This window comes from Bombus pyrosoma, linkage group LG9, assembly GCF_014825855.1.
Source record: "Bombus pyrosoma isolate SC7728 linkage group LG9, ASM1482585v1, whole genome shotgun sequence".
Classification (NCBI taxonomy): domain Eukaryota; kingdom Metazoa; phylum Arthropoda; class Insecta; order Hymenoptera; family Apidae; genus Bombus; species Bombus pyrosoma.
The window spans coordinates 11428257-11450230 of NC_057778.1; the positions used below are offsets into that span (position 1 = coordinate 11428257).

Here is a 21974-nt window from a genome sequence, read left to right on the forward strand (position 1 = left end):
TATCGTTGTTTCGCTTCGAAGTATTTTAATATTACGGTATCTTTTTCAACGGGAGAGAAGGAATAAAATACAATCGATTCGCTTAAGATTCGATTTTATTAAATATGTATCTGATATATCAGACTACTATGTATTATACACAATGTACATATATACAACCTATTCGATGTAATTACATGCTACTTAATTAAAGGTGATAAACTGGGATCTCTGTATCGACTGGTATCTGTCACGTCACTTCTCTATAATTACACTATAATACCTGCTTTCCCCGTTGTTCTACGAAACGTTTCTCCGAGAAACCGAGAACAATCAAGAATCTTCGTAGTACGATAACGCGAAAAGAATCTTCTCCTTTAGCGTAGCTTAGTTTTACAAAACTGGCCTCTGTTTATTTTACAACGGCGTTCAAATCATACAATTAATGACTTACCGTTTAATACTTTCCTCAACGATCACAATATTCGAATTTCTGCTACGAATCTATATACGATGATTTTTCCTTCCATTTCTAAAACAAAAAAAAAAAAAAAAAGAAAGAAAAGAAAAGAAATTGTCCCTTAGAGGCTATCGTGCGTGGGATTTCATCCACCATCGCAATATTATCATTTCTAATCACTGCAAATAAAGAAATATTCCTAACGTCCATTCAATATCGAACGATGATAAATGGACGTTATTTCGATTTGTTGGATGTGCTGCAATCTTTCACCGGTGACAACCTTCGAGGATTAAATCTTTCGTGTTGCAAGCTTAATTCTTCCGACTAATTACATTTTGTAAGAATGTACATGTAACGACCTTTTTACTCTCTAACTCTCCATGAGAGATTGTTTTTCGCTTTATTTTATCTCGTTATCGCGATTAGATTGATAGAAAGTGGTGTGCTCATATTACATAAGAGCAATCAGGAATCTTTGCAATTTTGCAGCACGACATTTTCTTTTATAAATGTCTTATGAAAAACGACGATATTAACTCTGATGCTTAATTTCTTTATCTGTTATTCGCAAGAGGGAATGACCGATCCCTGTTGGGATCTTTAAGTACGAACGTGAGAAATACTTTTCTCAAAGTACACTCATATATACACATACATACACGCTACATGGACTAACCACAGCTTTGTACAAATCGAAGAAAGAAAACGAATAATCTGGAAACTGCTATCTAACGATCGATCCTACGATACTGGCCAAAAATTTGAAATCACGCCCTTAGCTATGCTTGATCGGTCTTCTCGACTAATGATAGTTGCTTATAGGAGTATTCGAGGATATTTGGTATTAAAGCTATTTCAGATATCGGTAAACGCGTGGTTGGGGCGATAGATGGTCGTTAAATTATAATAATTACAATAATTTAAATTATTAGCTAGTTGACTTTTTAGGATACCCAGCCTTACTGCATATTATCCTTGATTTTATGCGATAAAACCTATTAACACACTAAAATTAAGTAATCTAATCGAAATCGTTCTTTATGGTCAAAGTTCTTTCGTTTCTCTAGTTTAGTTCGTTTAAATTTATTTGACTAGAAAGTGCTACGAATTAGCAAAATGATACATCAACTCGTACAGTGATTCCAAAGTTTTGACTCGACGATGCTTACGTATATACATACGTATCTTATCCAATTGTCTATTTATAGCGTAGTAGATCACTCTGTCGTTATGACGTGTAGGATTTTTCATCTTTGGTTTTGCCAGTCCACCGCCAACATCTGATACAATGGAGGAGGACACACGACGTAGTCGCATCGGTAGTCGCATAGTGTCGCTCGAATGACACTTTTATCGATCAAAAGTTTCATCGAATTTGTGTAATTCGCGACGTGTCTCCGTCGTTCGATCATTTTTGTAGCGAATTAGAACGCCTCTGTCTATCGTCGACTTCGACCCGGGATAATTCATTTATTCTAACAACGAGAACGCGAATATCCTCGAAGTCTCGTAGACAACACACTCTTCGTTACCGTTAACGACACCTACAACGCTGACAATACGTTCCATTCTTGATAATCTTACTACGAATGGTAACGGTAACATTTGTTTCCCATCGGAGTTCACTTTACAGTTTCAGCATGGTTTTTCTTAAAGTTATCCTTCGGATGCCAACTTTGTGGTCTCTTTTCTTCGATCCAGCACATCTCACTGACTCTTTCTTGGTCAATTTGCATTCTCCGTATTCTGGAAATGATTAACAACAACGTCTTATTGACTTGCTCGTAACCGATTTTTATCGTCGATGTTCACCGCTATATATTAATTTAAGATTCTCCGATTATCACCTGTCTTTTTTAAGAACTGAACTTTTCGGTTAAGATATTGTTTACGGAGCACTTAATCCATTGTTGATTATGGTTTTAAGATACTTTCCCGGTTTTGGATGGGCCTGTTCATCAATGATCGATAAATACGTTCGGTTGCTACAGTCGTCGATTCTACTCAGATTATTCTTCCTTTCAAAAATATCTAACTTTCGTTGTTGGTAATAATCACCGGCGAAATTATTCACAAGTTATCTTTCGATCTTCGTTCATCAAAATCTGATAATTATCAATATTAATATTAATATTCGATAGAGAAACTCTGTTTCCTATTCCTGTCAGAAAGATCCACTCTCCTTCGTTGTCCATAAATAATAAGCATCGATCGAATTGTTCACAAATCTTCACCGAATCCGATCGCGAAAACCATCAACAGTTTTATTCACAAGAGAAGACATCACCCATCCATTTTCTCTTCTTCGTTTCAGGAAGAGTGTCCATTATTCGTAGACAGTAACCATATTTCATCTAGCATCACCGGAATCTAATCACTTAACAATAACAATGTTCGACCGTTTCGTCCACAATCCTGCAGATAAACCTACCCCTATAACGATTATCCCGATTCCCATCTCCCAACAATCCCTCAGATATCCCAGTACCAACAATGTCCGATAGTCTAGCAATAGTTCACGACGAAATTGATTGGCAATTCGTTTGACGATTGCGTTTAACAGTTCACCGTTGCTTCTTTTACCACCAGTATGGCTTTTGCATGTACGGAGGCATAGGAACTTGGCCAGTGCTTGGATACGTGGTAGGTTCCATTAATTTCGACTGACAAGGTTTTCCATCCTTGATCAACAATGGTACCGCGACTCTTCTAGGTGAACATCCACTTCCACTGGCCTCTACCCTTTCAGTGGCTGCTCGTTTTGTCTTGTACCTGTGATTCTGGAACCAAATTTTCACCTGCGTGGGCGTCAGTCGAATGATCGAGGCCAGATGCTCTCTTTCCGGCGCGCTCAAGTATCTCTGTTGTCGAAAACGCCTCTCGAGCTCGAACGTTTGAGCTTTCGAGAACAACACTCGTCTTTTTCGTTTCTTGTGTTCTGTCTCGTGTGGTTGCGCCTCGTTTGCCTGCTGCTCGTCTTCGAAATCAGCAGACTCCTCCTCTTTACACTCGTGGTTTGTCTCCTGTTTCGGCGGGAACGAAAGGTCCGAGATCGTCGGGCTCGTTGAGTCTGGCTGCTGCAACACTGCAATTTTCAACATCACCATATTACTTTCCAAGTTGAACGTATGTTTCTCGTGGGATGTTTTGTTCAGTCGAATTAGCTGGTAAAGGCGAATTTTGATCGATCAATGAACGTCACGAAAGTTTCTCAGATACTTTACATTTTAATTGTAAGAAAATTCGACGATCCGCCGAATCTTGTGAAAAGTGTTTGGCAGATTGAGCGATGAGAATAGGTTGAACTTGGACGGAATTTTAAAAACAACCAAATGGAATTTCTGCATTAATCTCGTAGAATTGATCGGACACCAAGTCAAATAAGTATCTGTATATCAGGATGAATTATAATTTCTCGTCTCTGGATCGAAAAGCTAGTAGATTAAAGAGCTGTAAATGCTTTTCTACTAAAAGCCTAGTATTTTTCTAACTCTTCTACAATCGTAATCGTTTAAAAGATGTTTTGAGAAAATCGTATAACTTCTATGTCTCTGACAGTTACTCGTATCATTTAATTTAATCATTACTACGTCTCTAGCCGGAGTTAGAAGTCAATTTCGTTTTAGTTCCTCAAAAATGAATAAACATCGTTTGAAAGGAATCATCGTCAGAATGACTGAAATATTACTACAGCTGCATTTTTTACTACCCTTCAACTCCTAACGCTGATTGCAGGCAGATGCAAGCCTGTATCGATCTTCGCGAGTCTTGTTAACGAGTGTTTGCTCATCGTTCAGACGACGTACATACGTAGCTTATTTAAATGCATCAGGATAAATTAAGCGAACGAACCGACCATGTCTTGCAGACGATGACTATCACGATATTCTATTTGCAAGAAAACAATAGAAATCGATCGATCGTTCGTACAGCGAAATTGCTCTGCCAACTATTAAACATTGCAAACAGCAGGAAATGTTCGAGATACAATAAAAGTACTCTCGATTGAAACACAAGCGGAAGATTCGACTAATTATTAAGCTATTGCTAATTGTAAAATTTTAAAAAATAAATATGTAATAAAAGACGATGAAATTTGGATTAGAAACAACAGGAAATGTTCGAGATATAGTAAAAGTACTCTCGGTTGAAACACAAGCGGAAGATTCGACTAATTATTAAGCTGCTACTAATTGTAAAATTCTAAAAAATAAATATATAATAAAAAACGACGAAACTTGGATTAGAAACAGCAGGAAATGTTCGAGATACAATAAAAGTACTCTCGATTAAAACACAAGCGGAAGATTTGACTAATTATTAAGCTGCTGCTAATTGTAAAATTCTAAAAAATAAATATAAATATAATAAATATAATAAAAAGCGACAGAACTTGGATTAGAAACAGTAGGAAATGTTCGAGATACAATAAAAGTACTCTCGATTGAAACACAAGCGGAAGATTCGACTAATTATTAAGCTAATTGTAAAATTCTAAAAAATAAATATATAATAAAAGACGACGCAACTTGGATTAGAAACAGCAGGAAATGTTCGAGATACAATAAAAGTACTCTCGATTGAAACACAAGCGGAAGATTCGACTAATTATTAAGCTGCTACTAATTGTAAAATTCTAAAAAATAAATATATAATAAAAGACGTCGCAACTTGGATTAGAAAATGAATATATAACAAAAAACGACGAAATTTGGATTAGAAATCAGAAATAAAGGAAGCATATAGACCAGAATTTAGTATACTCGGTCTGTTCGCCATTTAATCCAACAATATTTTGATTAATCTTCGGCTAAAGTGGCAAATACCACGGTGGCCTAGAGACACGCTAATTTAATGTACAACTACGAGGTCCCTGGATTCGTGAACATACAATACGCTTTTGTGAAAGACCCGTAAGCCTGGTTGGGGTGAGTGTGAAGCAATATAGAGCCTGTTTGATACCCTATTGCACCCCATGGGACCGACTGTATCATTTTCATGGGAGATTAGGCTGTAGTCGCAGTCGCGTCGTGATTTCAATTAGACATTCCTCGCTACGGAGACGTTAACATTATCGAAAAGAACGATTCTGCGATTAATTAAGTCCTAATTTTGAGATACTACCAGCATCAAATTTCCCTTTCACGTCAAAAATTTCCAATTGTCACGTACGATTATCAATTGTAACGAAACTTGCGATTTTTGTCAAATTATTTTACTAAGAAGGCAATTAGTCGCAAGCTCTGTTTTTCTAAATATCTCACATTCTACGAGCTTCTCCGAGTTTTAGAAATACTCGAGTCAGAGTTTAATGCGTTTCATCGTAATCTTGGCAAGGATAAGGTGCGAGTAAACGATTAACGAGTTTCTCGATCAAACACTAGCTCTTCGTGAATAAATTTAAATAAATCATTTGGGTCTCGTTCGACACTTCTCGAAGGAATTTTATACTGCGTAAAAACATTGAGAATTCCAACAAATTCGCTACCTGATCGAAACCACGTTTGACGCATTTAAAGGGGTGAAATGCACGATTTCTCGGTTCCACGAATGTTCAACGAGAAAAAAGGGGATGAGGATATAAAAGGAATAAAACGAAAGGAAGATAAGGAGAAAAGGTGAAAAGAGCCGATAGGCTACCGGTGGATTTTTTGGGCGTGACAATTTCGATTCATCGAGGGCCTACAGAGCTACACGCATCTGTCCTCGAAGGGACATCTGTCTTCTTGTATTGGCCAATCGGTGCACAGGACCCACAAGGATCTTTTATAGGACCATTAGATCCTGCTTAGCCGACGCGGGCCAATTGTAGGGTGTTAAATAAATAAGGGTTTCGATACAGCCCCTTCTTCCTACGTTATACACTGCCTCTTAGAAGCATTCTTTGGTCGATTTGGACAGCAAAAGCACAAGGATGTTGGTAAAATGTGTGAGACGTGCGAACCAGTAACAGCTTCGGACACGAAAATTGCCATAATTTATCAAACTTGTGGATAAAGTTAATTTGTTATTATTCGTAATTAGGGACATTCTCACTGTAAATGAGACACATAGAAGAATTTTAGAGCAAAATCCGGAAAAATATGCAGGATGTTAATTGATGATGTTAATTAATGATGTTAATTAAACTACAAACTAAACTAAACTACGGATATTTATGCAAATTTCTTGTGAATACGAAAAAAGAAAATATATAAATTCTAAGTAGAGATTCATTCTCTGAATATTACAACAGATACTTTGGATATTTCCTATTATACGCATCCTATGCATTTTCGTACGCATAGGTATTTCGATTTTCCATAAATACATAAACAGCCGCAGTCCACTCATCGCCAATCGCTTTTAATCTCCGCATCGATGATTTGCAACGATTTATGATGCTTTCTTTCTTCTCACTCACCATTAACTTCCTCCAGAGGCTGAGGTAATGTGGTTGGTAACGTTGGACCAGTCGGCCATCCCAGTAAACCAGGTGGCGGGGGTGGTAGGGTGCCTCTGTTCAAGTTCGCGTATATCGCAGGCTGTAACATGGCCGTCGTGTGTTCGAAAAACTGTTGATACGCCGACGGAACATCGTTCGTGGTCGGTAGCACCGTGGTACTACCTGTAACGAGAATTTCCAAGATCCAAGTCTTTAACATCGATTGTATCTAACTTTAAATTCGCAATACTAACTTTCGTTGGAAATTTGAGGCAAGTTAATTTATCAGAGAAATTAATTAGCGAAACGATACAATTGAAATTTCCAACATTTGAAAACTAAGAATGAAATTCACGGAAATAATTGTGCGCAGCCATGTGCGCGATATTTGGAGATAAGACAAGTCTAATTCGTATTTAACGAGTGAAATTTTTAAATTTCCAAACGAGCGTAGAAATTTCTAAGGAATGAACTAGATCGGATCCTGTCGCAAAGTCGATTGATTTTAATGGAAACCGATATCGTAAAATACGAGTATTAATCGATTCTTCTACGATCGAGATTTTACAGAGAAACAACTTGGCTATAAAGGATTAGAAAAATTATACTTGTCCTTACCTTGTACCTCCGTTTCTTCCTGGGACGGTTTAGAATCAAGCTGCAGGATGTCATGGATGTGGAAACTTGTTCTGGGCATCTTGATGCTCTCCAATATTCTGCAACAGCAAAACCGCAAAGAAAAATTATTAGAAAAGATGGAAAATATTCATCTCAGCCGACAGGATTACACTGATCGAGCATCTATCTATTTGAATATATTTCTCATCTAAATACACGTGCACAACTACCGTTAGTGTGTAAATCTACTTGAAAACAGAACGAAACAATTATCTTGAAAAAATGAAACGAAAGAAAATGTAGGTAGAATTTGTAAAATCATAGAAAAATTAATCCATCGGTCGAAATAATAGGGTCGAGACTTAGGGTGGTGGATTTAGTTTGAACGAAAGGCTGTTGCGAGTCGAGAAGTCGGGCACGAAGGTCGGTTTTCAACGGAATCAATCCAATTTTCCAAGTTTTCCTGCGGCGCGAAAAGCGTCAAGAAGCCAGCAGGACACTTAAGACCCGATTAGACGCGTCCTGTGCCGTCAAAAGACTGGATACCTGCAGCTTTGCTGCCAAACAACCTGTCTTCCGGCACAGAAGCGAATTTTTGGCCTTCTAGTTTAAGCCGAACCTACCTATTATCGCAACACGTTTCGGCCACGTTCCTGCTTCAAAAAGCCATCAGAAAATTTTCTTAATCGACGCCTGTCGACCGCACTGTTTCTCGATATCGGAGTTTTGCTGGTGTTTTAGGAAAAAGGAGATTTAAAAAGTCTGATAAGGATAAAGATATCGGAGCGTTTTGATATCGCGTTTCATAGAAATTTCCAGGATTATCGATCTTCGGTGTCGGTAAGTTTCAGGATTAGATCGTTAACTGGCATTTCTACAACTACAAACTTGCACGGTGGCGCAATGCGACCATTAAAGCGCTCATTACACAAAGATACGTGGAAAGATACGATCTTTGGAAATGGATACAAATTTTCGTGTAAATAAAAGATCGCGCTTTGTAACAAAAGATTTCTTCTTCGCGATAGAAAAGCCAGAGTCTCAGATTTACGGTAATATACCGTTTCTTTATGCTTTTCGTTCGAACTTGTAGCAGAATTCCGAACTGACATAGAAGTTTCCACTTTGGTCGAAGGAAATGAGAAAGTTAAATCCCAAGCGGAAGAATTTCCGTTTCCTCTAAATAACTAAACTTGCTTCTGCTTGCCAGAACGAATACCGAAATCACGAAACTAATGAAAAAAGTTGGTGGAAAAGTTCGATGGAACTCGCGTTGGAAAATAAAACAGTCGCTGGAAATTTTCAACCGGGAACTTGATCGAAGAAGAAACTAATTAGCGTTACTTCTCGCTCCTAAAACTGTTCGTTCGCTGGCAATTAAAACGGAAGTTGCAGCATTGAAGTCACCAGCGATTCCAACTTCGAATTAAGCACCACAATACTTTTCAAGTTCCTTCCAAAGAATTCCCGATTTTCTCTTTATTATTCGTTGTCGGCTGTTTTGCAACGAAAAGTTGATCGATGAAACCATGCGCGTTATAGAAGTTAATCAGGGATATCGATAATCGAACGAGTGCTCGATAAGCTTCGATACATGTCACCGGGGCCACGTGGAAGAATTCGAGGGCCATCAAGATCTCCTTTCGATTACGAGACAATAAATAATTACCGATAATATTATCGAGGGACTGCCTACCACTTTTTCCTCTATCTCGGGCCATTTTCGAACTCTGTTATGTTTTCAGAAAAATTGTAAACCAACCGTAGATAACGTTTGCTTATTTTTTCATTGCGTAATGGTTGCCGAAGAAATCACGATTCTTCGAATTTTTATGTATACCAAATTCCTCCAATTTCCCGAGAGACCCAACATTTACCGCGTTCACGTACCAAAATAAAATTCTACCACAAATCGAACTAAACAATCTACGCGATACTTTGCAACGAGAACTTGCTCTGTTCAGCCAACTAAAGCCTTTCTCGCATCTCTTCTTCTCTAAATTATTTTATCGAACATTCGAGAGAATCACGAGGATTCCGACCGAAGAGCATGCGAAAATTCTGCAAGGATACCGCGTAAGGGTCTGATCTAACGATCGAATTCTACTCTACTCGGGGAGGGCGGGGAGCGCAGGGTGGGCAGTGTCGGCAAAATAAGCTTCGTACACGTGATATATTCGTTATGCATCTTTTTTTTTTTTTTCTTCTTCTTTTTCATCTAGTTCGTTTACCTATTATTGAAAGCGATCTGGCTGTACCAGACGTGATTCAAGAGACTGGTCGGATAGGATAGCAGCGGCCAGGGTAGAATCTTATTCTTGTCCGCCATTTTGAAAGGTCGAGAAGATGTTAGCAGTGGCGTCAGTACATGTTAATGTCCTCGTGGTTCTCGCACACTCGTTCACGCACCGACGTTCCCTCTTTTTCTATTACTCCCTTTCTACCGTCTCTTTTATCTTTCAAAACCCCTCTTCCCGTTCGATTTTCTTTTCTAAAACTCTTCTCCTACCTTCTGCTTACTATCACTCGTCCACTCTCGTCCCCTTTTTCTACTCCAACTTGCTTAAATATCACTTCCCCAAATCACTTCGAATCGCTCGTCGTTCAAACGATCAGTTCACTCTCGGCACACCCGACCATTGTCCTCCTATCGAACGGTTCTTCGTGGTTCATCGTTCGTTTCACCAACACTCGCGAGTTTGACCTTTGTTTAGATTCTGGACGACACACAGCTATGCTTTCAAGCAACGACGTTCGAAACTTTTAAACGTTCCGCGGCATTGTCACGAGAACCAGGAACTCGTGGAAACATCGCGCCAACTCGCATCACATTCATTTTGTATGGAGGTAGAAATTGAAGGAGATCGAGAAGATCGGAGGAAACGGGTAGACGACTTGGTCTAGGCTGAAGGACTCTCCTTGTACTTTTTGAGTGTCCTCGACGAGCACTTGACGGCTAGTGTTCCCTACCTCCGTACAGTTTCGCTCGTCAAGCACCCTCGAAGCCGAGGGCGGATCTTCGCCAGGGGCGGGGATTGCCGAGCTCACCCTCCGGCCCGAGTCGCACGACAGTCCACCCCTCTCTGTCAGCCAAGAGAATTAGCTGGCTGAATTTTCCAGCGAACGTAGTACACCGTTCTTTCGAGCGGACAGCATAGAAATCAATCTAGGAGAAAGAGAGAGAGAGAAACATTCTAACTGTTCCATTACGGCCATGGGGATTTCAGGTGGAAAGGGGTGGCTCGAAAGGACAAGCTTCTTTGGAGATTTGCGCAGGGGTAGGTTTGTATCTGCAGCTTCGAGAAATACTTTCAAGAAGAAACTAGTTTTCAATAGTTTCCCAGTTGTTTGAATATTCTTAACTTCTTACGTGGTTCCTCGCGAGCATTAAACGCGCGATTATGAAAATTGTCGTCGAAAACGAAACGATTAAAAAATTGAATCTGTCAAAACTGATTCAACTGAATTCGATCCAACGTTTCTCGAATTCTGAAAACCTAGTCCGATCTCTTTGAAAATCCTTCAAATGCTACGAAATCGCCTTCTATGGCCATCGACCGGAACGTTCACTCGTTCACAAAAGCAAATATACTCGGTCCAAAAGCAAATAGGTCGACCTGTCTAAAAATCCACCGCCTAATCGGTGGAAGCAGCATGCAGCCGGCAGTCAACTTCTAAGATCGAAGAGTGCAACGTAACAGAAGCTGGAATGAAAATTTATTGAAATTGCGAAACGCTCGAGCAAACGCTCGTAAACGAGAATAGACTGTCCAGAGGCGCTAGGGGTAAATTTTCATCGAAGGGGTGGAGCCTCGCGTGGACCAATCGGACGCTAGTTTCTAGAGGATCGGCCCTGAGAAGTGTCTAGGGGGTTGATTTTAACCCTCGTCGCGGCTCCGCCAATCGGATCGCTCCATCGATCAGAGCTTTTTACACCGAGAGCATACTTTGCGTCGAGTGTTAATGTGAAAGGGCATTAGCGGTGCTTTTACCGTGTCATTTCGATTTTTTCTTCCTCTTCGTCTCTCTTCTGTCAATTTTAGGCCACTTCCTTTACAGTTCGTTTTCTTTCTGTATTTATACTGCAACGATACCGTGTGTGTGTGTGTGTGTCGATAGTCGAAAGTGGGTTAGAAGCGTCCTCGGGCGTAGTCACGATCGTTACGTAGTTTATGCCGTTGAAGGTCTGACACGGCTTCCTGGTGGCTGATATTACGAAAGGTGGAAAAATTGACGCGTCCGAATAACAAATGCAAATACCGAGACTTTGATCTTTCGCTGTTATCGACTTTTAGAACGCGTGATTTTCGACGTTACGTTGATGTTACGATAGTACGTTGTTTAATATCATGGAAACGCGACGAACGGAAAAATGATATCTGTACTTTGTCAATCTCTATGAATAAAAAATATTACGATTGGTTCGTAGATATCGAGCATTAAATATATAAATACCAATGTTTACGATATCGATGGCAATCAAATTCCCGATGTATGAGATTTTGAAATCGATGATCGAACATTTAACAAGATTATTTCCTAACGTGGATTACTCCGGATAATCAGGTCATACTTTGAGCTGGTTCGGATGGTATACAGGTTTTCAGATAACTTTAAAGTACAGTATTTGTTAGATCGATAAAGTCATTGAAGTAGGGATTATACTAATTTCATTGCCCAATGTAAGAGCACAGGTGGTTTATTGAAGAATATGAAAGAATATTTCCCACGATCTTTCAATCTTCCTAACGTGATAATTTCAGAAAATAACATTATAATACTTAATAACATCCTACTGTGTACTATCCTAACGATATATCCTAACACAACCAGGATAATTCTTACCGACGTACTAAGAATACATAGAATGAGAACTACGATAATCCTTGGTACACACCACTTTTAGTCTTCCTTTTGTCCATCGTTTTACCTGCTTCACGTCGGTAAACCGAATCGTTAAACAGTTCAAGTCACAAACTAATCAGTTTGCCAATTTTTACAATTGTCCCGACTCTGTTCCGAATTCTCGAAATACCTCGACTTCTTGACAATAGCGTTTCTCACCTTTTTACTATACACGCGAATCAGCCACAGTTCCTCTTCAATGTCCCGATCACAAATCATACGCCTAAGGAAATCTGTCCAGTTGAAAACACAGGCGACTGTTCGTAAAAACCTGTACAGGTAGAAAGTACTCGAAGGAAGGACAAATTGATCCTGTTAATGCTTTTCCGAGAGCCGGACACGTATAATAGACCGGCAGGTTGTATCAAATCGCGTAGAAACTGACCCGCATAAATACAGGTATATTATGACGCGCGTATACGCGAGAAGAGACAGGCGAAAAAGCGTGAATCGAAGAGAAGAGAAGAGTCAAAGGGACAAGGGCGACGATGGAGCGGGTTTCCGGTTTATTCAGTTCCAGGCTTTGTGCGATCGCGTGGGTCCCTGCTCGGCGAAAAAGTCAAAAAGTACGGAAGAGGGCGGTTCCAACCTTTCTGACTTTTCTCATGAGCTTTCGCCCCTTCGGATTTATCGCCGTTGGAAAATCTTTGCGCCGAACCGCTTCGTTTCCGGCCCATCTTCAACAATTTTAACACATTTCTGTGATGTTCCATGTACGTAGTTCTTCGCTGGTAGAGAAACTGGTGTTCGTAATCGATATTTAGTAACAGAAATATTAAGATATTGAGATATTAAGATAGCGTCAATGGGATTGAGAATGTTGCTAACACTGGGCAGAATATTGGCGCTGTTGATATTAAGAATATTATCAATGTTAAAAATGTGAATATGCCGGGATTGATAACACGGGGAATGGATATTAACGATACTGGTATTAAGAACGTTATTAACGTGGAAAATTGATATCAATGGCATCGGTATCGAAAGTACGTGTGCAGGAATATCGTAGGATATCCGTTAAGATATCGAAACGTTTAGAAATAAATATCTGCGTAACTCTTGATTTTCTGCTTTGGCAAAGCGAAGTTGAGCTGTGTATGGTGGCCAAGGCAGTGCTATAAGCGCAATTATCGATACTCACGAGTGAATAGAAGGGAGTGAATCATTCGTGTTACTGGAACAGAAAATCGTAAATTACTTTGACAGGCTCGTTTTGCACGCTTCCGTTACTTTACATTTCTATCCAGTGTTTCGAGATTTTATAAGTACAGACTTCAAGATTCGACTTATTCGTCGATCCTGTTTCAAAATGCCAGTCTAAGAGAGAAAGAGAGTCCAGGAACATTGCGATTTACGGTCATATTCACGATCGTGTCGTACAATTCTTGACGCAGATTGCATCAGCCGTCATAATTTATGCCAAAAAATCTTCTGTTGTTGATCAAAGGATATTTTCTATTTCAGATCCACGTTATACAACGTTTATCTCAAGTTATGCGAAAGAAGCAATAAAATATAGCTGAGAGAAAAAGACAAAATTGGAGAAAGGATATAAGGAGAGACAACTAAAAGTTAGGAACAATTCAAAGCAAGAGGATACGCGATGCTGGTTTCAGTTCTGAAACAACGACTCGAAGAATTCTCCAACGTTCGCTTAAAAAGCATTTATTGCAATTATTAGAATTATTATCAGAAGAAGGAAGGAAGAAGATAGGAACATAAAAAGAGACAGGTAAAAGTCACGAAACATTAAGAATGAAGATCAATCCGCAGCATGCACGAACAAGGATCGTCGAGTATAGAGGCTCTCGCGTGTTCAGCGAAACTCTTTTCCAGAAGACGACGCCGAGCGTGCACGAATCGTCTGCCGTTTCCACGGCTGCGCCGTTCTAACTCGGTTAGAATCGGATTCAACGAGACGCTCTCGTGATTTTTCCAATGATTGTTCGCCCGAGTCCGCTGAAAACTTTAAAGCGTCGACGTACTTTTGCTGGAGGAAGAGCAACGCAGGAAGAAAATGGTGGAAGGAAAGGGAGCGAGGGAAACAAGAGAGGAAAAAAAAAGGTAGAAGAATACTGGAGAAGTTCGAGCTGCCGGGCAATCGAGCAACATTTGCCAGGATCCCACGACTGTTTGGCGATAGCTGTGCCAACTTGTTTCGAGCACGCAACCCAATTTGTCTGCGTCTCATTGTTTTACCGGCCTCGCCGCGCGATCCTCCTGCTTTCTTCGCTGAATATTGTCCAAAGGGTATCGTGGCATGGATTATCATGACCCTTCGATGATCGAGTGTTATTATACCGAGGGTTTTTACCTGCCAATACCGTAGGATCAGGATTGTCCGAATTAGTTGGTTACAGAGAAATCGAATAATTCAATTTCTCGAATAGCAGGACGACTGAAATCGTTGCTGCGCGTCTTTTATCATATAAAAGTCAGCTTCTTGTAACGTTACGATCGCCGTACATGCAAATAACTAGCATCTATCTCAATACTTAAAATTCAATAAACATTGTGCCAAATACCTACGAGGCGAAAAAGAGAAGCAGAAATCGATTAACAGATTAGATTCAAGCGTTTAAATTCTGATAATCTTCTCAATAGCTCTTAGCCTCATTCATCAACTCGAACCGATCGGTTAAACTGGCTGCTTAAGGTGCTGGTTGAAATTTTAAGGTAAATCAAGGTAGCTCATCCGACTAACTCGTGCACAGCCTGCCTTCCAGTTAATCCACTGTTTGAGAAAACCGGTTTCTCTTGCACTTGTTAAGCCGATACTTCTCAATCGACTGTGCCAGATTTGCTGGTGGGCTAGTGCGAATTGTAAGTGGTTTAAGATTCGAGCTTATTTTGAAGACCTTTAGGAAGCGTGGCAAAAGATAAAGATATCGAGAGAAGCGAAGGGAATCTTTTTGGCCAGCTGGTAGGCAATTAAACTTAACAATAAATCGCCAGTATCATTCGTTGGGAACTACATCCTTCCTTGGAAAAATTTTCATCGCTGTTGTTGGTTTATAGCTTTGCTGTAGCGATATTCGACATGGAAACCCAATAGGTGCAAATTAGATAACATAATAGCGAGGAGAATTGTTAATTCGAGGAACTGTTCTTCAACTTTTGTTCGCTGGTACTTAAGAAAGGCACTAGCAAAAATATTGGAATTCGTTGAATAATGAGGCCACATAGAATTTTTACAACGATGTTTCAGAAAATAGAAAACGACATGCGATTTATCGAAATTTGCACGGTAAAAGTATTATTAACAATGCATTATTAGCACGCAGAAGGCGGATAAAGATTGCAAATGATTGGAAATCGTGGAAGGACGATGCGTAAGGTAATTTTCTATTCGTCTCTATAAAATTGAAAAAAGTCTGTCATTAATTATATTTGTAATATTACAGTAATTGGTAGCCTACAGTGGCTACGTAAAGCATTTGCACTCTATTTGAATAAAATATCGAAAATATAATACTCGTCGTGACATTTATCAAACAAATCTCTATGTAGATTTTATTTCATTTGTGTTCCGTAGACAGTTGCGAACAATGGTGCTCATAGAAATCTGAGTTTGGATGAACATTTACGTTCTGATTAATAAGATTCGTACAGAAAATCGTATCACACAAACGTATTCGTAACATCGAACGAAAAGTGTGTAAATATGAAATGAAAATCCATAATATTGGACAACACTCGAGTCGTCAAGTACACGAGTAACGATACTCAAAAATTTTTACGATCCCCATGTAACAGGCACTCAAGCCGGCACTCGAGGGTGACCGTTTCGATAGTCGAGCTGGTAAACTCTAGTGCCACTTGAACATTTAGATTTCGCATATATAAACGCAGATCTACGAAATACAAAAGACCGGTTGAACTGCGAGGAAGCGAAGAAAAAGCGGAAATAGCGTTTGAAAGGAAAAGAGGTCGGCATCGGAAATTGTAGAGGAAAATGTTGCGCTGGCACGTACTGGCAATAAATAAGAACGTGGCAGGGGAGCCTCAGGTGGCCGACAGGTACCGATATTGTCATGTTAATGAAGGATACGGAAAATATCTGCTAAACGGATGGAACATCCATTCATCCTGGCACGTTTCATAGCCTCAACACCTGAATCTTTCTGTGAACCGACCAAGTATCAAGTGGTCATTCGAGGATACGCTCAAGCGTGTCCAAAAAATCGAATTCAGCTGTTGCAGTCGGTTTGCTACTCTTCAAACTTTCGAGTGCCGTTTCTCGACGAGTCGTAATTATCCGAATCGACTATTATTCGGTGTTATTTTATTAATTATCAAATTAGCAATTTTTCGGGTTTCGATTACAGATATCTACATACCTCCATAGACGCTTTCGAGATAATTAACGTTGATTTTTATTGACATAATTATTACAACGCTACTACTTCACTATCCGTCCCTACAGCATTCAGTATATTTATCTTTGGAAATAACTTAAATCTAACGCGTCCACTCTACGCTCTTCATCCCTCGAACACTTTGTCAACATCTAAACGTACCCTTGGTGGTATCCTTTTCGAAAAACCCTTGAAAATCCACTTTCTGTTCGCTTGTACCTATACCAGCAGACTCTTCACCCTCGATGACGAACGACGACGAGAGAGAAGAAAAGCAAAGAGGGGAGAATGACGGCGGGAAAACGAACATTCTACGTTCATTCATGAAACCAGTTACAATGGATCAGTGGAGCCTGGAGTCGTGAATGAACGTAGTACGTCTAGTAGTAGGTGGCTCGACGGGTGGCTTTCGAGGAACCCTCCTTCACAAAGTATTTTCCTTTTTTTCAGAAGAACTTCCCCCTATCTTCGACGCGGTGGAATGCTACTGGTCCAAACGTGACCCAAACTGTGCACGGCTCGTTAAGGATCAGCCATCGTTTAAGAAACGTTTAAGAAGCTATTCGACGCAGGCACAAGGATAAGTTCCATTCGCTTTTTCGCTCAGTCGGACATTTTATACATAAGAAGGGAAGGTAAGGTTCTGGAAAAGTGATTCTTGTATACTGGCCTTGATCTGCACTCCAAAACTTCCGTCCCTCTCGATAACTTTTTCCCCATCATCCCGTTACGTGCACGTGTATGGAGCTTTATGTGCGATGATTAAAGATCTTTTGTTTAGTAGTTGTTACCATTAGGTTTCTTTCGTTTCGAAAAAGTTTCTTTCGTTTTATGAGGAAATAATCAAAATAAATAACGTTTTTTGTTTTATATTATTTTGTCGAATTACGTACGATCCATTTTGTCCCGCTGAGATGAACACCACGACATTTCACAGACCTGGTTTCACGTTAGTACGAAGGTGCACTGTTGTAAAATGCACGTTTGCGAAAGAAAGACACTTTCCGGACAACCTAATACACACAGGGTGTCTCACGCAACTGGGACAGGCTGTATCTTCTAAACGGCTAGGGATGGAAGAAGATGTCATAAGCGAAAGTTAAACGGTATCAGGCGGTGCATAATATGCAACTAATTTATGCATTTTTATGCATCAGAAAAATGCAACTATATTTTTTTTTAGATGGAAACCCATATTTTTGACTGCAACAATAGACGCAGTTCCTTGTTCTCCATATAAAAGTACTAACATACTTATGCCCTAAACTTGCACATTAGGAAGTTATCGAAGTTAACATTTCTCCGAATTATTTTAATTAATCAGAACGCGAACGATAACACCTACAAGATTGATACAATACACGTATATTAAACTTGATATATTAAATAGCTCTTGCTAACCGTTTATTAAATATTCGTTAAGCATTTTAAAGTACGAAGGTTAAATCTTTTACCAGAAAGGGTACTATTGACTCTTTTATTTTTCAACTATGCGTGCTCCCTTGGTTTGGAAAAATGTCCGACTATCTGATCGCCCTTTAATCTTCAAACCGCGGAGTTACATATTTTTAATCTAAAATCTGAAGGTAATTCCTGGAAACACGACTTTCGGGGATTACAATCATCTCGCATAAAATAATCGAAGAGAGAATTTTCAATCAATATCGAAGAGGAATTTCCCAGTTGGTGAAACAATGCGCGAATAAATATTCCACAGCGTTCTGGCATCGTTTCGCGTTATCTTATGTATCTAATCATTAATCACGTGAGACGTGACGAACAATAAGAGAAAAAAAGAGTGGAATACGTCCGTCAGTAGGATCGCGTGGTCATATCGATCGACCTGCATCGAACTGTGGCAATCGGACGAATGTAGTTCGCGTGTCGACTGAATCTAACATTACGATCGAAGGCTTATCGCTTCTCGATCGAAAGACAAATCTCATTGCACGCTCGTAGATCGTAATTGAGAGATGCAAATGATTTTTAATTCACTTTCCATAGAATGTTCCTTAGGAATATTTTTGTCATTTTCTAATTTTTATCGTCGTGTTAATTTCTTGCTGTATGGGTGTATCAAATGTTTATAATTGTGAAAACGTATTTTTAATAATAATAGTCGCGTACTAATTATTATTCTTGTAAAATCTTACGAATCTTTTTCAATTTCGGTGAACCCTCGATTGATTCATCATCGAAGACGATTAGCTAGAGACACGAGCTAGGTTACTTTATCTCAAAACACGTATTTAATTCTAATTTGTAGTCCTGTTTCGTACGATGAGGATCATTGCTGGCGTTTAAAAATATTTTTAGAATATTTGCCGTGTCCTGGCAACAATGTTGCAAAATCCAAAGGAAAAATCGAACAAGACTTTACTAGGGAGATTACTTTACAATTTGCTCTGAATATCACCAATCCTCTATATTTCAAGCTTTTGCAATAAACTTGACAAATCAGTGCCCGGCGAGATACCGATTTTTAATTCGAGATAACGTTACCAAGAGCCATAATTTTCCATGTGACTTACAAATACGTAATCTAAGGAGATTAAACGCCGCTATGAAAAAATATGTAATACCTTAAAAAAGATTCGTTCTTGCACGGGTATCACCTTGATTTCTCGTATAGCTTCGCGGATTTTACTTAAAATATGATAAGCTGGAAACATTTGAGTCGACACTAATCGTATCGTTTAGTAGTTTTCTCGCGTGACTATACAAATTTGGAGCTATAAAAACGAAACGCTGAATCTGATTAAAAAAAATCGTTTCATCGAGGAATAAGGATATATATACAAATAATTTTTATACTTATCGTACTTTTATGAACATAATTAGAAGAAGATAAAACGAAAATTACGTAGAAGATTGTTCGATATAGCAAATATTACGACAAGTATTATATTTCGTGTACTTTTGCATATTATGAGCTTTCTAAGCGCTTTGCACCACTAAATATCTCATAAATGGATGAAAATCCGCGGTCTCGTTATTATGTCAAATCATAACTGTGCCTCGTAATATATACAAGTTCGATTATGCACAGTTCAAGATTGAATCTTAAGATATTGAAGCTTAGGTGACTAAAATAATCCTTACTTACTGCGATCGTTGGATTCGATCGAACACCAGTCACTTTGTAAACAATATCGATGATACTGTGTGGTAATACCGTGGCATTGGTACTGAGGGATCGATCGGTACATCTGATTAGGCGGATAACGCTGGAAACCGGAAGCGAACGTTTAAGAGCAGTCACGCATATTGGTTAGGCGAATCCTTCGGTATAGAGTGGTACGCCTTGTTACACGACGGGACACGCGAGAACCGAAAGGGCCCAAGTACCAACACCTGTTGGTTTCCACCATAAATTTCGGATTAATCGTAACGCGGGTGGTCGCTCCCCGTGTTTCTAATTGCGAGTCAGCGTTTCGAACTCGAAACTCGTCGATCGTGAAATTGTTCGAGCTTTCTAGGGAATCGCTGTTCGCTGCAACATCGCGATAGTGAAACGATAGTATCGTTGGTTGCGGAGGTGATCTTGGAGAAAGAGTATATCGAAAAAGATTATTTTCCTTCGATCTCTTCATCCTCGATCTTCACCAACGACGATTCAATTTTCAAAGGAAATTAATTTCCACTTGATCCTTGCTTCTTATACGAAGCAAGCAAACCAAGTTCCATTGTTTGATAAATCGATTTTCTCGTAGGATCCTTACCTATAGTCCTCCTCGACGTAATCCGGAGGGAACAGATGCCAGGATGCGTCGTAGCATTCGTCGTATCCGTTTGCCATTTTCCAGCGTTCTCTTCTTCAACTGTCTTTTTCTCTCTCTTTGCCCGTCTTCGCCTTTTTCTTTCTAGATCGTGAGCCTGCTTCGTATTCGTGAAGACAACTCGCGAGAAAGTCTTGCTCTCTGCTTTAGACTCTCGTTCAACCTCGAAAGCGACTGATCTTTGGCGACGAGTTCATTCGAAAGGATATTTTTCATACAAATGTAAGAAACAGGCCCGGCACTTCAATAAATCATTGAAATATAACTCAGGCTTGATCCTGGCTTGTCCATTAATCTCTCAATATTTCGAACGACGCACGAACACGTTACGAGACGATACGAAGAACCGTAGCATAATTGTCTACCACGTAAGAATGAATTTTCTGTGAAGCAAGTATCGACTCACAGACGGACACAGACGATCGAAATTGTCCACGACAAAATGGTCGATTTCGAAATAAATCGACACCTCGACCAAACCGTGATACCGTGTTCTCAGTTACTGAGAACTATACGTGGATATATCGATCACCTATATATTGTATCGAAAATATGGCTACCAGATAGGAGCTCCGGCAACGTTATCTGTTTGATAACACCCTATATAGATTAGTTTGACTACTGTAACGTCAGACAGGACTGTACACGTTGGGTATATAGACTATAGACGAAAAATTTGGAAACACTTTCTTAATTGTGTTGATCAAATATTTGGAATTTGTAGTGCGTATTCCATAGGATCTGAGAATTTCGAGTAGAAGTCAACTTGGAATTCTATATGTTTTAGTATTTTTTACGTTAGGAAACTCTTTGATAAAGAATTATTTATTTTCGTGGCATTGATTTAATAGCTAATTTATGATTAATTTAACGAATTAATTAATGAAATTATTGAATTAATACGATATTGGTACAATTAATCGTATGGTTGTAAAATGTTTGACTAGTAGAGTGTATATATTCATTCATCCGCTGATTTTCTCGTCAACTCGAAATTAATGCTCTAAATATATAAATGTATGATAGAATTGTTTGCCGTAATATCATTTTTCTCGCGAAGAAGTTTTTTACGATAGCGGAATTTGAAATTTGCTTCTGTCGAAAATCGTCCTGCCGCGGTCTATCTTTTAATCATTTTTAATAATGTAACTTTGGTGAGAAGGTTGTGGTCTGTTAAACGTAAAGACAGTTTATCGTTGCGATCGCAGCGTCGGGGGAAAAAGTTGTCGCGAAGTAGAAAAGTATGGTATAGAAGAAGTAGAAATAATAGATTGCCATATCTTTCACGTGTGGTTTCATGTTGATATCTCGGACCAATGGTAGTGATCTGTGTTACTGTTTCTATGCTAGCCTGACATAAAAAAGCTCCCAATAGATACGAACGTACAATATTTACTATCACTGTTTTTATTACTTCATAATTACATTACACGATAGACATTCTTCAC

The 21974-nt window shown here is 39.2% G+C and overlaps 1 protein-coding gene and 1 long non-coding RNA gene across 7 annotated transcripts in view; one reads left to right on the forward strand and one right to left on the reverse strand.

Annotated features, from left to right (window-relative positions):
- LOC122570634 overlaps positions 1 to 21974 on the forward strand; it is a 175058-nt gene that overhangs the window by 34313 nt on the left and 118771 nt on the right. Inside the window, exon 3 of the long non-coding RNA XR_006317865.1 lies at positions 17198 to 17382. This is a non-coding gene — a long non-coding RNA (uncharacterized LOC122570634). The remainder of the gene's footprint in view (positions 1 to 17197; positions 17383 to 21974) is intronic.
- LOC122570630 (homeobox protein XENK-2-like) lies at positions 78 to 21010 on the reverse strand. 6 transcript variants are annotated; one of them, XM_043733197.1, is made up of 5 exons: positions 20470 to 21010; positions 19854 to 19974; positions 7485 to 7582; positions 6846 to 6996; positions 78 to 3527 (listed from the first exon to the last, which is right to left on the reverse strand). In XM_043733197.1, the coding sequence occupies exons 2-5, from the start codon at positions 19954 to 19956 to the stop codon at positions 3022 to 3024; spliced, it is 858 nt and encodes a 285-aa protein (XP_043589132.1). In that variant the 5' UTR covers positions 19957 to 19974; positions 20470 to 21010; the 3' UTR covers positions 78 to 3021. The 6 variants fall into 6 exon arrangements, with proteins under 6 accessions (XP_043589132.1, XP_043589134.1, XP_043589131.1 ...); XM_043733199.1 differs by lacking the exon at positions 19854 to 19974; XM_043733196.1 differs by lacking the exon at positions 19854 to 19974 and having other exon boundaries at positions 6846 to 7049.

What these genes read in the sequence shown, in the direction of transcription:
- LOC122570630 (XM_043733195.1), bottom strand. Translation starts at nt 9,813, where the DNA reads ATGGCGGACAAGAATAAGATTCTACCCTGGCCGCTGCTATCCTATCCG. An exon ending in CAGATCGCTTTCAATAATAG is followed by an intron (nt 7,583 to 9,715) that starts GTAAACGAACTA and finishes TTGCTGTTGCAG; the next exon opens with AATATTGGAGAGCATCAAGA. An exon ending in GGAAGAAACGGAGGTACAAG is followed by an intron (nt 7,050 to 7,484) that starts GTAAGGACAAGT and finishes TTCTCGTTACAG; the next exon opens with GTAGTACCACGGTGCTACCG.